This window comes from Triplophysa dalaica, chromosome 5, assembly GCF_015846415.1.
Source record: "Triplophysa dalaica isolate WHDGS20190420 chromosome 5, ASM1584641v1, whole genome shotgun sequence".
Classification (NCBI taxonomy): Eukaryota; Metazoa; Chordata; class Actinopteri; order Cypriniformes; family Nemacheilidae; genus Triplophysa; species Triplophysa dalaica.
The window spans coordinates 2566928-2582797 of NC_079546.1; the positions used below are offsets into that span (position 1 = coordinate 2566928).

The 15870-nt window shown below is 38.3% G+C and overlaps 2 protein-coding genes across 5 annotated transcripts in view; one reads left to right on the top strand and one right to left on the bottom strand.

The window, feature by feature from the left end:
* The first annotated feature begins 1854 nt into the window (after nt 1–1854).
* Nucleotides 1855–3527, top strand: LOC130421164 (cytochrome c oxidase assembly factor 6 homolog). The gene is made up of 3 exons (XM_056748913.1): nt 1855–1995; nt 2143–2297; nt 3258–3527. Exons 2-3 carry the CDS (start codon nt 2154–2156, stop codon nt 3354–3356), a joined length of 243 nt encoding a protein of 80 aa, XP_056604891.1. The 5' UTR covers nt 1855–1995; nt 2143–2153; the 3' UTR covers nt 3357–3527.
* Nucleotides 3528–3589: 62 nt separating this feature from the next.
* Nucleotides 3590–15870, bottom strand: part of slc13a4 (solute carrier family 13 member 4) — a 28616-nt gene continuing 16335 nt past the window's right edge. Inside the window, exons 1-16 of one of the 4 annotated variants that reach the window (XM_056748904.1) lie at nt 14848–14993; nt 10432–10560; nt 9357–9493; nt 9084–9259; nt 8920–8980; nt 8805–8835; nt 8385–8459; nt 8119–8306; nt 7341–7460; nt 7146–7247; nt 6918–7019; nt 6378–6484; nt 6054–6181; nt 5798–5959; nt 5538–5675; nt 3590–4493 (exon numbers count right to left, since the gene is read on the bottom strand). In XM_056748904.1, coding sequence (XP_056604882.1) covers nt 4356–4493; nt 5538–5675; nt 5798–5959; nt 6054–6181; nt 6378–6484; nt 6918–7019; nt 7146–7247; nt 7341–7460; nt 8119–8306; nt 8385–8459; nt 8805–8835; nt 8920–8980; nt 9084–9259; nt 9357–9454 — 1626 coding nt within the window. In that variant the 5' untranslated portion in view covers nt 9455–9493; nt 10432–10560; nt 14848–14993 and the 3' untranslated portion in view covers nt 3590–4355. Of the gene's footprint in view, nt 4494–5537; nt 5676–5797; nt 5960–6053; nt 6182–6377; nt 6485–6917; nt 7020–7145; nt 7248–7340; nt 7461–8118; nt 8307–8384; nt 8460–8804; nt 8836–8919; nt 8981–9083; nt 9260–9356; nt 9494–10431; nt 10561–12801; nt 13383–14847; nt 14994–15870 lie in introns of those variants that run through there. The other 3 variants (XM_056748901.1, XM_056748903.1, XM_056748902.1) reach the window with 3 other exon arrangements.

A 15870-nucleotide genomic window follows, 5' to 3' on the forward strand; every position in this document is an offset into this window, starting at 1 on the left:
ACAGTCGTAGCTTGAATTACTCCAGATAAGCATGTGCACAATACGAGAGGGGCTCTCACATTATGAGAAGAACAAAAATAAACATGGTGAATGGAACTTTAAGCAGATGACAAATGTGTAGACGAATGTCAACAATATCGACAAGCAGGGATGCAGCTCCTGACGCACATTACAAATCAATATGTCACACTGACTGGATCATTACTGGAGAGTTAGAATGAACATCCCCACATAACTGTTGGGCGTTCAATATCTGTTGTGATAATGTTCTGTTTTGTTGTCTGCTACTTGAATCGATAAGAAATAAAGATCACACCTCTCATTATAACACAAATAAACCGAAGTATCATTCTTGTCCATATCACAAACAATGTTTGACTGAAGTTCAGAGATAAAACCTATCCCGATAGTTACAGTGATGCTGACCTTATTATAACACTCAATAAAAGAAAAATATCTCAAGTTTCTATATACACCAGGTAGTTCTGTAAAGTTTCAGTTTAGGTGATAGGTACCCTGTTGTGTTATAAAAGCCATTCCTGAAGCTAACATCCCTTCCCACAGCAGACGCTTCCATTGAAGAAAGTCCCTCAAATGTGACATCAGGGCTCCTTGAGTCCAAGAGATAGAGTGAGGGGCCCAAAGAAAGACTGTTGGGGGCTTTTCATCTAAAGCACAAAGCCAACGACTGCACAAACTATCTCAGCTCTCAGGGAGGAAACCTCAAAATCAAATCACGTGCTGAAAAACATCCAGAGTTTGTGACTTGTTATCACAATGTAAAAATACATTCCGTCTTTTCTTGAATAATCCAAATATGCCACAGATGCATTTGTGATAATGCTTTGACATCCACTGGCACAATGGATCGTACTTTTATGAATGAATCATTTGACACCTGGTACATTTAGTAATGAGTTTCTCAAGAGCACTTGCTTTAAAGTAATTTATCATGCATAATAGCGTTTACACTCACTTCTTTGTGATATGCTAATGTAATTATTTGGTATGACACTCCCTACTGCTTATTTATAAAACTATTATAAGCCTGTGGATTATTAAAATCACTTTGATAAATAATAGGTGTCAAAAGTCAGCCATGACTGAAATGTACGGCTTAGTTCCTAAGCAACAGACACATCACAAAGAAAAAGACAAAACCTGACGGACGGAAGAAAGAAATGAATGAGGCCAATGCAGCCCCCCTGAACCACACCACACAATCAGAATCCAAAACACCACAGCAGAGATGAGAGAAACAACATATCATAGCTCCAGAAAGTGGGACACCCAAATTTGGTTCAGTCCAAACCATGGAAGAAGCTGCTGATGGGGCGACGTGTCAAGAGACAAAAGCGGTCAGAAAACTGATGATTTTGATTCATGGGACAGTAAGAAATCAAATTATTTCAAAGTTAAACCAATAGTAAATATTGACCCTCCATCAAACACACCTTGACTGTCTCACTTTAGTTCAGAGTGAAACCAAATAACAGGCACTTGAACCCTTCCATCCCTTCAGTCTGATAAAGGAAGCTTTTTGCCATCATTTGTTGGTTGTTTCTATGGGTTGGGTGTTTATTTACTTTCTACCAGTGTCAATCAAATAACAAAGAATGCCCTCCTTAAATATTTAAGTTAATGTAACAAATAATTAAATAAATAACATAAACATACTATAAATTGACATTTAACAAAAACATGAAATATCAAGCAGACATTTGGTAACAATTTGTTTTATTAATAGCCTTTTAATTCTTATTTCATCAGTGGGAAAATAACTGAAACGTCTCTAGGGTACCATCTAGTGTGCGATAATAGAACCGTTTCATAAGCGCTATGTGACGTCATCAGGAAGCGACAGATGTACAGCAACCGCTGCATTCATTTGCGTCCTTGGCACTCTCTGCACTTTATATTAAGTTATTAAACCTTTTTCGGGTTATCACAATTTCAGCGACATCATACAGTAAATCAAGTAATGAGTCGTCTTTGGTAAGCGGTCAGAATGCATTTATGTAAATTAGAGCTACATTCTGAGAAACGGTCCTAAATATCTGCTAGCGACTGTCAAAGTCTTGCATCGATAACATACCTGAATATAAGTGTCGGTAACGAACCTTCTGTGCTTTTATCATGCAGATGAGACAGAGATGAGTGCTCCTACTTCCAGTGAACGCAAAGCTTGCTGGGGTGCCAGAGACGAGCTGTGGAAGTGTTTAGATCTCAATGAAGACAAGACATCTGCCTGTGAGAAACACCAGCGAGATTTTGAAGCCAAGTGTCCTGCTCAGTGGGTGAGGCCATGTTTTTGATTCAGAGATCCTGGTATTGTCTAATATTGAAAATTAGTCGTTCGAACCCATTCTACAGGTGTAGACAATTAGCATTTATTTGATTCAAGGGCTTCAGTGCAATTCCCAGCTAATATTTTCTGTTCCAGATGAAAAAAGAACCTTAAACATCATCCCACAGTTGTCCACTACTGGAGCGTTTTCCATTAAACCCGGTTTAACCCTAACGTTACCCATAACTTTGTAACACTGTAACGTTACCTCGGCAACATAGTATTTAGATATTGAAGTAAATTATATAAATAACCAAAGATTTCAATACTGGCTAGATTTTAAAGCAGATATTTATTCACAGACCGATAAATAATTAACTTTATAAATAAAGGATTAGGTTGACTTTAAATTATTGTCTTACAACGTCAGTTTATCGGAGCTCCATCTTATGTTGCTTATACTTCTGGTCATTTAAACATGTCAAAACTAAATATATATTTATTGTCTTATATGTCAATGATAAAATAAAGAAGGTTAATAAAGTGATCGCTAAACTAATGAGGTTCAGCTAAATTATAGTCCAGAGTAGATCAAGCGCATGCGTCAGCTGGGGATGACCGCACACCTGCAGTAGCCAATCAGACTCTCGCAATAAATCTATAAAATGCAGGGATTAATAGTTGTTATAATTTAACTTTGCTTTACCATAATATAATATTTTTTGCAATCAAAATTCGCATTTATAACATTCATTTGGCCTGCTGCTATTTTTGACTTATTTGTTTACACGTTTGTTAAGGTATTTTTACACAGCATTTCATCAAAATGCTACATAACCATTTTGTTTTTCCACAATATAAATTATATTACTGTTTAAAATGTTTATGTTTTTTGTGTTGCATTGTGCAATCACTATTTCTTCTAAACAGTATGTGTAGAAATAAACTGATTGTTTTAATTCAACGGCAGGTGAAGTATTTCGCCAAACGAAGGGACTTCTTGAAGTACAAGGAGAAAATACAAACCGAAGGATATGAACCCACAGAGGGAGCATCGAAATCAAGTTGAAACTGACTGCAGTTAATAACGCCGAACATCTGAGATGTGCCCTGGCCTCTAGACCAGCAATGGCATTAGTGCACTAAATATTTCCTTTCTAATGAGAAATTGTTGATCATTTCCAGATGATCTTATTTATGTATGCGGGACGAAATCATTAATAAACATGATTTCAATAACTATCTTTTTCATTGATCTTGAGTATGTTCCTTTGGACATGTTTGAAATGCAGAATACATAAATGAACCAAAAATACAGTGTTTTATTTGTTTTGGAGATATCAGGTAAAACAAAGGCTTTGTTGGAGATCGAGCGCAAAAAAAATTACAGTGATTCGGTCATGACTAGGCCACTGGATTGTCGGCGATAACAAAATGTTAGTCTTTAGTATGTACCTTTCAAAAGCAATTGAACGTGCGATTGTAAGAATAATGAAGAATTCCAGTTGATTTTTTACATTACACTTGCAATGATGTTCTGTAACCAGACCACAAAACCTAAGTAACATTTTGGTAACAGCATGTTAGGCACGATTTCAGCTGCTTTATCTGAAGTTTAATCTTCCTCACAACACTCATGTACAGTAAATAATGCAAATGTATCGCGACACATGTTAGGCATCAGAAAATAAAGCATTCAGGTGCGTTACATTCAGTCGGTACGTGCACGGGTGATTGCATTTCGTTGTATGTAGGCACATAAAGTTCAGCTGATGTAATCTACGTCTAACACTTAAAAGCAGCGTTGATTTATAAGTGAAAAGAAGTGGGTGACTTTGAATACCTGTCATCGATTGCAATGGCAAATTATTAAATGTAATACATGAAACATTTCGTATGAATGTGTGAGGAATTCTTATAGGCTTGGAGAAATCTTCCCACGGAGCCCAGGGGCATCACAGATAAATACATGGTCTTCTTTACTCCACAGACAGGACAAAACAAAACTTGTGAAACATTTATGTGCCTCCTTCAGTGTATATTCAGTGTCCCCTCTGCCTGCCATCAGCTACAAGTTGCCGGTGACGTTACGCATCACTGCCCAGGTGGGGAACTCACTCAGGCCGAACAGTGGCTCTCCCCATGTCAATATAGCCAGCATGACCACAAAAACGCCAATCAGATTCACTCCAAAGCCAGCTTTTACCTGTGAATAATGTAGGAAAAATAAATTAACAAACTTGTCTTCATGCACAACGAGTGAGATCTGAATCTCTTTTATATACAGTATATTTGACAAAACACAGTGGGACATCTTAAAGGGATAGTTTACCCTTATTTAGTCACCCTCATGTCATTTCAAACCTGTATCCCTTTCTTTCGTCTGCAGAACACTAATAAGGACAATCTCAAGAACGTTAGAGAGTTTCGTTTAGTTTGGACACAAAACCTCTCAGTCGTTTCTCAAAATAGATTTTGTGTTCCACAGAAAAAATAAATCATATTCAGGTTTTGAACGACATGCAGATAAATAAATTATGACAGCAAGTTTTATTTTGGGGTGAACTATCCATTTAAAATGTCAACCCTGTTACCATTGACTTTGTACAGGAAGCAAGTGGACGTCTGTAGATTTCAGCATTAAGAAAGTCTTGGGCAATTCCATGAAATTGTCAACCTTACAACCTTACAAAAAAGTTACGTTTTTACCAAGGCTTTTTACCATGGTAACAGTACAGATATTAGCATTTTATGTTCTATAAAGAGGCATCCCTTCTCCATTTATTGTGTATTATTGCTTCAGGATTGTGCATTTTATTTCACAGAAATCCTACAAAGTTTGTCGTCTCCGAAAAACTCGTCCTTTTTTGTCACATCCATAACGCAAGTTTATTGCCCTTTCTTAAATATAATTTTTTTTCATAGACTTACTTTTTTATGTTTAGACTCTATCAACAAGGGTTTAGTAAAATATGAACAGATGGTTCAATAAATTTGTAACAAATTCATTCTCTGAGCATTTTTATTTCACGTCCATAACGCAAAATGTCACATCCATAACATTGGAATTGCCCTCTTACATCTGCCAATTGAATACATGTTTAATACATGTAACACAGTGTCACAGTGTACACTTCAAAGACGTGCTTGCAGAAAACAAATGTTTAATTGCTTGGCCTCTTGACACTACGTTCTTGGCACAGCGGTGGGATGTAACAGAGCTGATATTAAAGGATGGTGTTTTTCATACCATGTCGCTGATCTGCACGTGTCCGTAACTGAACACTATGGCATTCGGCGGGTTTCCAACAGGCAGCATGACGCCGAAGGACACGCACATGGTGGCGGGAATCAGGGTTTGCAGGGGGTTGATCTGCAGAGTCTCTGACTGCGGGGGCAGAGGGGTCGTTTATTAGGGTCATTATGGAGAGAACACAACTGAGATGATACGGTTTCACGCAGGTTCATTTGTTTGTCTGATGTTACTGGTGTGTGATAGTGTGTTCTAACCAGAGCTGAGAGGATGGGCAGGAACACGGTGAGTGTGGCCGGGTTGCTGGCGAACTCTGTGACGGCTGACACGAGAAGGCATGTTAGCAGTGTGACGGCCCACGGAGCAAGACCACTCATTGGCTCCAGCTGCCGACCGATCCACATGGAGAGTCCTGACACCTGGCCGAGAGAGGACACGATATGTCTTTTTTAGAAAAAGATCTGATGTTATTTTTTAAATACTTGTGTCAAATAGTTTTGTTGTTTAGCTCACCTTGCATCCTGCGGCCAGCGCGTAACCCCCTCCAACCAGAATGACGATTTCCCACGGCATCAGTCTCTGGAAGTCCTTCCATGTGATCATCGGGGCCAGCGGGTCATCTTCCTCATCCTCATCATCACCTGCAAAGATAATACAGACGAGAGCAGTTACCAAACCCAGTCAGCAGGGTGCACCATTGAGAACGTCACCTTTACTCTCATGTCCTAAAGAGAAGAACTGGTTGTACAGCAAGACCCTCTGTATTACAGCAGCGGCCTGCTGAGCGAATGAATCGTAGCGTGCAGAGGCCCTGCTGCGTGCAGCGTGGGATCTGACCTGTGCTCTTGCTGGAGAATGCAGATGGCCATGGCTTTCGAGCGGGGATGAGGAAGAGGAGGAACCCGAGGAGCACCGACACTGTGGCATCCGTCCTGTAGCCCTTCCTGCAAGACACACATATTATTCACATATGATGTATATTTCTGTTCACTGCGACTTACAATGGTGTGTGTATACTTTTGTTTTGCGTCAAATCAAGAAAATGGCTCTGTTGTAAAGCTAGTGAGCTGTCTACATAGAATATTGTCTGGTAAGGCAGTTTCATAAAATCTTTTTTAATTAATGAATTTTTAATTATACTTTTTTGCTTTAATTGATATTAAAATATATATTTAGAACCCACATTGGTCACAATGGATTATGGGATTTTCTAACGCAGTGCTGTTTAAGTTTTGGCCAAAAGAAGTTTCTTAACAGGCACCAGGATGCCCAAAAATGTTGGCATCGCTGCCAAGCTATGGAGCTGCGCCAAAGTTTCATTCTTGAAACTTAAATCAATTTTATTGAATGTGTAAAGTGGCCACACTGTGTATGTACTTCTCAAATAGGGACGTCCAGCCTGGAACGAATCCTGGCTCCCTGGTGAACCAAAGTACAGTCATCAGAATGAAGAAAACGCCCGTCACAACTTCAGGATAACTGTAGACCAGATGAACATCATATCTGAGTCAAACATAAATCTACTAATGGCTCACAAGCCAGGTTTGTGTAAGACCCGTGCTATTGTATTCAAACAGTGTGGATGTGCATGTCAAGTGATTTTACCTAATGGGGCCAAGTTTCTCATACTCCTCATGAATGCGTTTCTCCGACAGGATCTCGCGCCTGGTCTTGCGTTTTTTGCTGAGAGAGCAAGTCTCTTTAAAACTGTGAGAAGATAACAGCCGGAAATGTTTCAACCTTTAGAACATCAACTTCAATCAAATGTCCTCGTTCAATACAACAGTTGTGCATTCTTACTTGCATCCCAAAAATAAGAAGTGCAGCCATAGCCAGGTCAGAACCAACATGATGAGAGCGATCGGCAAACTGAAGATGAACCAAGTGCCAAAATTGATGACTTTCGCCTCCGGGTAACGACTGGAAAAGACGTTTTGGAATAAAGTTTATTGGTATCAGGTAATAACTTAAAAGTGTTAACACTTTGGTCAATAGTTGTGTACTCTTAAAAATGAATATTATTGGTTTGTGCTGTTGAATCAGTCATTAAAATGTTTCTGTCTCACTTCACTGTATCACTGAATTTCAGCTGCGTTCAGGGGTCATTCAGCTCAATTTTTGTCTTCCAGTGTGGAAGAAAAGGACAAGGGTCTGTTTACAGAGCGAATGAAAGCCCCAAGAAGATACTGAGGTCCGATCAATGTGGGGCAAGATTTTTTGCCCAATACGGAGTCTCTATTGATTATGTCTAGTAAAATGTCAAGTAGGTGATAACAGCATTTCCAACTAAACATTGATTATAACAGAACCACTGACCCACTAAATACCCTCTTTTACTGTGATAACTGTATATGTGCAGTGCAAAACCAGGTAACAATATAAAGTCACCTTTGCCCAACAAATGTTGCACAAGTAAAGGGATATTTTTCTGTGCACAGGGTATTTAAAATGTCCTGGAAATGAGATTGAGCGGATTGAATTAGGTGCTTAGACAAATCCCAGTAGTGCCAGAGATAAATTTTCTGAATGCACCATTTATCAGACAATTCGGAGAGAGTGCGGTAAAGCGTTGACATACTTGTTGAATTGTTCGGCGAAGATGAGGTTGGTGGACGTTCCGGTTATGGTGATGAGACCACCGATGGTGGCCGCGTATGTGATGCTGAGGGACAGACACTTGCAGATCATGTGATCTCTCTTGGTCGGGTACAAAGAGTCTCTCCGGATTTTGGGTTTCTTTGGTGGCGCAGGAATGCTTATTGGGCCCTGTGTTTAGAAACGATAAAACATTATTTTGAGAAGCAACTTTTAGAGAGTTACAGTTAGCCCAGCTGAAGTTCTCACCTCTGGGAGATATCCATTTGATTGATTAGAAAACGCCGTGCCGAAAGCAGGCTTTAATGCTAGACCGTTTGACTCCTACAGTATGAAAAACAATTTTTTTACACTTTGGCCTTTGTCCACTAAAAATCCTATCCCTAATCATTGTCTTGTTTTCCAATAAAAATGTCTAAACAGCCGTACAGTAAGATAAATTCAGCTAAGAATTAGCAAAACATGTTTACATTTTGTGATGGCATTGTTATTGTCAGGCAAACATCAAGATCAAATTGACGCATCAAAATGACATGTACATATTTGCTCTGGAAATAACTCAGTTCCTTTGGAAATCATATCTATTGTTAGTATTTCACTTGTTCTAAACAACACTTAGTGGCCAATCTTATGTGCACCCTAATAATACGGTGACAGGTTTTGTCTTACCTCTCTCAGAATGCAGACTTCATGTTGCTCACTGCAATCATAGAAAAACTACAATAAATACATTTGATGTAATAGCTGGACTTTAAAACAATTTCACTTTCACAAAAACACATACTTGTCTTTGTAGTTCATAAGTTCAAGTTCATTGTTGATGGGTTTGTGATTTTCCTCTTTTTCTGTAAAGAATGTGACCACGTTTTTAGACATAAACATTTCAGTTGCTGTTATAAAGTACATACGCTTACAATCCATTTGAACCCATTCAAAGCTTTGACCCACCGCTGTCCTCTTCCTGTGTATCCACGGTAACAGAGTCATCGAGTGAATCCGCTATTCCAGTGCAGATGAGTTGCTGTAGCACGGCTTCAGCGATGGGCATCACCATGGCGGTGGTGGACGTGTTGCTCAGCCACATGGAGAGGAAGACCGTGCAGCACATGAACCCCAACACCAGCCTGCAACACAACATTACATACTGTTCATAAGACACACAACTGAGTCTGCAGCTGTATGTGAAGGTTAAAGGGTGAGTGCCTGTTTATTCCAACATACATGCCCGGTTTGGCTCCAGCGATCATGACCATACGGAGGGCGATGCGTTTATGCAGGTTCCATTTCTCAATGGATGCAGCCAAACATATGACTCCCATCAGCAGTAGAGTCGTGTCCTTAAAATATTCAGAGGCCACCTGCATTCAAAAACACACACAGGTTTACAACTCATGTTCTAAAAAACTATTTTTTTTAAATACATTGTAACAATGACAAAGGTAACTCTGTAAGAAGTATTAAACAAAGCTATAAGGATGTTTATGGCGTGTAAAACTGTGACTTGCTATTCTTTATCTTGTATTTTTGAACTATGCCCATCACATTGCAGTAGAATGGTGTTAAATTCTTAACTATCACAGATCTGACGTGTTTAGAATAACACAAGCTCCACAAATACTGATAAACGTATATTTTAAATGTACCATAAGTCACTTTAAAAGTGTCTCTTTAAAAATGCATAAAGGTAAATATTATATGAACTCTACATAAACTCTCCTTATGTACCTCTCCCCGCCTCTAAACATTTTACAGGCAATCCTTCAGAGGAATTAACAGGTATTAATTCAGTATGAGAACCCCAGGAAACCCAAAGCCCCTGCGGTCCGCAGACTAGGATGAGAACGATGTGAGATTGCATAAAATAAACAGCATATTTACCAAACACGATTACAAGGTCTTGAGATAACAAGTTGCTTTGTCAAGTTTATCAATGGGATTTAGTCACATGATGCAGAATTTTGTTTTACATAATATCATGTTGGTTTACAGGGTGGTAGAAATGAATGGTCAGCACTGTAAAAGGGCTGTAAAATGCTCTGACCCATTACTGCGCACACGTGGATGCAGCAAACCCGCCTCAAACTTTACCTGAAGATGTTTTTAAGGATCACAATTGAATATTTCAGAAAAAATATAATACTTATATTCCATGTGCTTAAATCTAGGCCAAATTATTCTGCACAACACTCTCTCAAAATCTCAGTTTAAAGTCCCAGGACCCATGATTTTGACGTTTCTAGCATTATGCTCTTCTAACATAGCCACAGAAACACAAGTAAATAGATAAGGTTCATACCTCACTGGATTTAAGGACCCCAAACAGCGGGTACAGGAAGGCTGGCACTAGTGCTGCAGCTCCCAGTGGAACAGCTTCAGATACCCAGTATACCGCGGTAACAATCAGGACGTAAGCACAAGAGGATTCCTGCAGGGGGATAGAACAGAGATAGAGGTCAGGCAGACTGATCGTTTAAACCAAATGACGAGTTTTATTTGAAGCAAAACTGGAATTTCAACAGCAGCAGAGTTGGGGGTCAGTTTGCATATGTTGAACAATCGAAATCCTGGTCACTTGTTTCCAGTTGACAGCACAGAATGTAAAATGTGTGTGAGCACTTCCAAACAACAAATAATTATAAATTGCAAATATCATTTTACAGTTGGCAGATTTGAGTCAGCTTAGCTGTCTCACACAAATGTTAGGCTACACAGGCTAATAAATGTGCGTCAGGTGATTCATATTTCTGAATAAATCGTGTTTCATAACAGGCATGAACAACCAGACCAAGTTGATACAAACTCACACATTCCAATTTTCCATACAGATGCAGATATAGTTGATGAGAATAAGCTATTTTGTTAATCTTTGTAGATCCATTAGAAATGTTTCAGAAGGTTATTTCGCGTGGATTTTATATCAAAATAGAGTTTTGATATTTTAACAATTCATTTTTAAAGTAAATAACTTGAAGATGATGATGGTACTGTAGACATCTAATATATATAAACCATGTAGCTAATTTTAAATGAATAAACTGATGATGTGTGAGCACTCCCGGATCGCACTATTCCATCAGAAAGCTCTTTTAAAGTAGATTTGTAACCAGGGTCAATCACGCTGGAGAATCTTATGGTTGGTGGATTATACATTACGGGTTTTTAAATAACTTCCGGTTACCTGCCCTGAGCTTCAGCCACAACATCACACCACCCAATTATGGGCATGCCCTAAACTGAATATTACTCAGCACGGTCTTGTATTCATAAACCTGTATTTAGATTAAACCTCCATTGGCACATGCGTTTGTCCTCTTCTAATCTCATCAACGTTTGAGCAATCAGTCCATTCTGATAGGATTGATTTTTGTTAGAATGTCTGATGGCACATTGATGTGTCAGACAAAGGGGGAAACTGATAAATTCTTCTAATTAATCCTGAAAAGTGTAAAACGAGCATAAATAGTTTTAATGGCATTAAAAAGTTCTGTTTCAACATCAGCTCTCCCAGGACGACTCACAATCTCATTCATTGTATAACTGTTTTCTATGAATAATTGCTTTCACTCAGAGGCAGAGATGGGATTAGTGAACTGCTGTGATCTAAATAGTTACGACTTTATTTCCAACCCTTGATGAAAAGAGCCATCAAAAAGGCCTTTAAGATTATAGGAAGATAACATGTGGCAAAGGTGATCTAATCTGTAAAGGTGTTTGTGATCGCAAAAAAGCTGTGAAGGCGGAGGATGTAGCATTTCCTGAAGAATGATTGATCTAAACCCCCAGTTTGATTATAGACCTGATAGATGTTTCCATCAATTTTAATCAATCAGTCTGATAATATGCGAATAGATGACATAGGCCAATAAAATTATATTTTTAAATGTAGTCATTCACCCGAGTGTTTATACAAGTTCCTGGTAAAGTGTCAATGACGCCCTTTTGTAGTTTTTTTACTGTTAATATGATTTTTTTCATATGATTTTCAGGTAGCCAACAGTCTTTCAATCTAGTCTCTTACATTGTAATTTGCAAACCAATGGTAATTGTGTTCAGTATGACAGGTCATGTTTGAGGCCACTTAAATAACTGCTTCTCTGCAGGCTTTGATTATATTGGACTGAAACTTAGTTCACAAACAAACAACATCTGTAAAAACTGCCGTTGTTTCGAATAACAAATCCCATCAAAATCACATTAACTATCACAGCACCAATAGGCGGCGTTGTCTAATCCTTCACTTGGAAAAGAACCAATTTGGTAAGAGGTCGATGCGTCTCCGAGAATAACCCCAAAGGCTCCAAACCTTGATCAATTACATATATTATATATTTTCTAACCTGTCTACTTTTCAAAACATTGGGATGTTGTCGTTTTATTAATCAGCATATCCAATATATTTTACAAACTCCGCGCAATGAATATAAAAATGTATCTACTTAAGAAGCACTTAATAAGGTTTTCTTATATAAATATATAATAATTGGTAAATCAGTGAATAAAAGTTAGTTGACTTCAACAAAATCCAATATTAACTTGCATTTCGATAAAAAAAATCCAAAGTTTACCAATACGAACCGGTGCGTAAATGCGCATTGGAAAGCGCGCGACCGTTACGGATGGATGTTAATGTATTTTTTTTTATGAAGTGGATTGGATATTTACTCACGCTGCACGGGTGAATGAGTGGAAGAGGCAACAGCGATAACGGGATCATGACCACGAGAATGAGTTTCCGAGCCGTCCATAGTTTTTTTATTATGTCCATTCTGGCGCCTTCCAGCCTCATGGGAGAATCCGTTGCGATTCAGTTCTCTCAAAGTCCAGGGTCCTTTTAAGATTACTTTAAGAAACACTTTACCACTTTCCCTTTGAGATAATATGTTCTTGCTATCCACGCAGATGACTGATTCCCTTTTTCGTGCGTTTTACGCAACGCACCCGATGCGTAAAGTGCGTTTTCTTCTAAAAAACAGGTAGTTTGGTTAAATGGATTGTAATCGCACCTCCTGTACAAATTTGATTTGTCCTGTCGTCCTTCTATTCCATACAGGAGTGATAAGCAGACGCCTCTTATAGCCTTTTTAAATGATGAAAAGGACACCGACTTTTGTGTCTCCACCTGTGTATTCCTTTATCTGTAATTCGCCATGCTTGCTTCGTTTCGACAGTTATGTTCCCAATGACACTCACTGTGCAAAAGTAAGTATACATTAACTGCCACCACAGTACTCTTTTCGTGAGTCCTCAAACTTCTTCAATCATGAAGAAGAAATGTATGACCACACAGAAAGCTAAATTTCCTTTATTCCAGTCGTTTCTCCTCCCAGTTTGCATATGGGCCAATCAGAGGTTAAAGGGATACTTCAACCAAAAATGTCGTCATTTACTCACCTTTGAGTTGTTCCAAACCTGGATTTATTTCTTTTTTCAAATGAACACAGAGAAATATATTTAAAAGATTGCTTTAACCGGACAGATTTTGCCACCCATTGACTACCATAGTAGTACAACGGTAGTCAAATGTGCCCCAGAACTGTTTGTTGTCCTACATTCTTCAAAATGTCTTCTTTTGTGTTCAACAGAACAAAATTATGATAAAATATTGTTTCCTACTATGGGAGTCCATGTGGGGCAATATCTGTTTGGTTACAAGCATTCTTCAAAATATCTTTCTCTGTGTTAGTCAGAATAAATACATTTATTCAGATTTGGAACAACTCGAAGGTGAGTAAATGATGACAGAAGTTTCATTTTTGGGTGAAGTATCCCTTTAATAAGTGGAGGTTATGAATGGACTTGGGGGTCGTAGGTCAGATGCGCCTGAGCCAAATTGAACCATTTACATGCAACGGCAACGGTTTCTCAGAATAAAACCAGCAGGGAACCTAGAACACGCTGTTAAAACTCTAAGTGAATAAAGAGTGTTGTACAATTACAAGAAACACATGCATCTACACATGCGCAATAGCTTGTGACAACAGTTTTGTTATATGGTTTACTAGGTTTAAAGTTGTGATGATAGATTAAGTGATGATAGGCTAGTGCATAGACTTATTTTACCCATTCAAGGTTTGGACACATCTACAATGAAAGAAATCAAATGGAGACAAGAATTAGGTGGTGACCATTAATTATTGAAATTTACATTATATATGAATACATCTGTGCACTTTGGGTACGAAGTGCATTCTGGGATTCTATATAAACTTTATTAAAATTGTTCCCATGTATGATGGACTCTTTTTAGTAACTTTTCGTATCCAGTCCAAATAAAAAAATAGATTTCATTAGAAATTATAGCAACATTTAGTAAGATGAAAGTTATATCGGGCTTAATTTATATGTGCTTACAGAACTGATCTATATTTTATTATAGTATCGAGGGTCAGACAATCTTTACATTTTTTCATAGTTAATCCATTTAATGACCGTGTAATGCAGAGGTTTCCAAACTTTTCAGCCCGCGGCCCCAAAAATAACAGTGCCAGCAGGGACTCGAGACCCTCACTATCATCGGAGGTGGGTAAAGTATACAAACATTGTGCGTAACTGTGCTCCCTGCATTGTTTTTGGTTGATATTAACCAACGTTTCATTTCCGCAAATAAAAATATCCTAAACTTAAAACCTCAAAATAATATAAAATAATCGAATCTGCCTAAAATAATCTGCGATATGAATGTATAATGCGGTGCTGTATGTGATGTAATCACCTCATGGGTCAGGAAGGAGGGAGAGGAAATTCCAAAAGCTGATGGCTTTTTATTTGCATGTTTTTATTTTTAACTTGACTAATATTTGTATATAAAATGGCTATTTCTTATAACAAAATAAAATATTTGTGAAAATCATCTGGCGGACCCCATCCTTGTGGCCTTGCTACACCCCGGGGCTCCGACCACTACTTTGGGGACCCCTGGTGTAATGGACATACTTTGCCATCTAGTGGACAAGATAAGCTATTGCTATGACTAATAATCCTAAATTTAGGCAAAGCAAATCAGATTCAGTTGAAATGGCTTTGCAGAAACTGCTTCTACAACAGAACATGTGCAACATAGCACAGACAACATCAAATAGAAATCTGTTTGGTGCTTTTCTGTTGTGTAACATGCTTTAAGTCTTTGCAATTTCTTTCTGAACAATCCAACTTAATCTGAGGAAATTCTTGGCTATCTTAAACCTTTGTTCAAATACATGAGCAGCGGTAGGGGGTCATTTTAAACCGCCTTTTAACCTGTTGTGTGCTTGAGAAAGGCTTTTGTTTGATTGATGTCTAAGACATGTACAGTATATTCTACATGTGTGTCCATGAGTGATTTTCATCACCTGCTATGCATAAAGTCGGCAGGGTGGTAATGCTGAATACAGTGTTGCATAACCTAATCAATGTTGCCTAAGTTACCTTTAAACCTATTTACGGTTTTAGCAGGGGATGAATGTCAGTAACGCTTAAATCTTCAAACATTGTGAAGAAACAGTCGGAAGAGCTGCCGTTCCTCTGCAAGACTGCACTTTTACTATGTGAAATGCCTGTGTATCGTCTTCATGACACAATGCAGAAGATTAAGAGCTGTCCTAAACTTGGACAGAGTTTAAAGGGTTTGATGGGATAAAACACTGGCTGACACTAAATTCACCTCTTTAATTCATATTAAAGAGGCTTCAAACTTTTGAGTGCAATAATAATACTTGATGTAGAACTACTTCAAATGGTCAGTTTCTGTATTCATAGA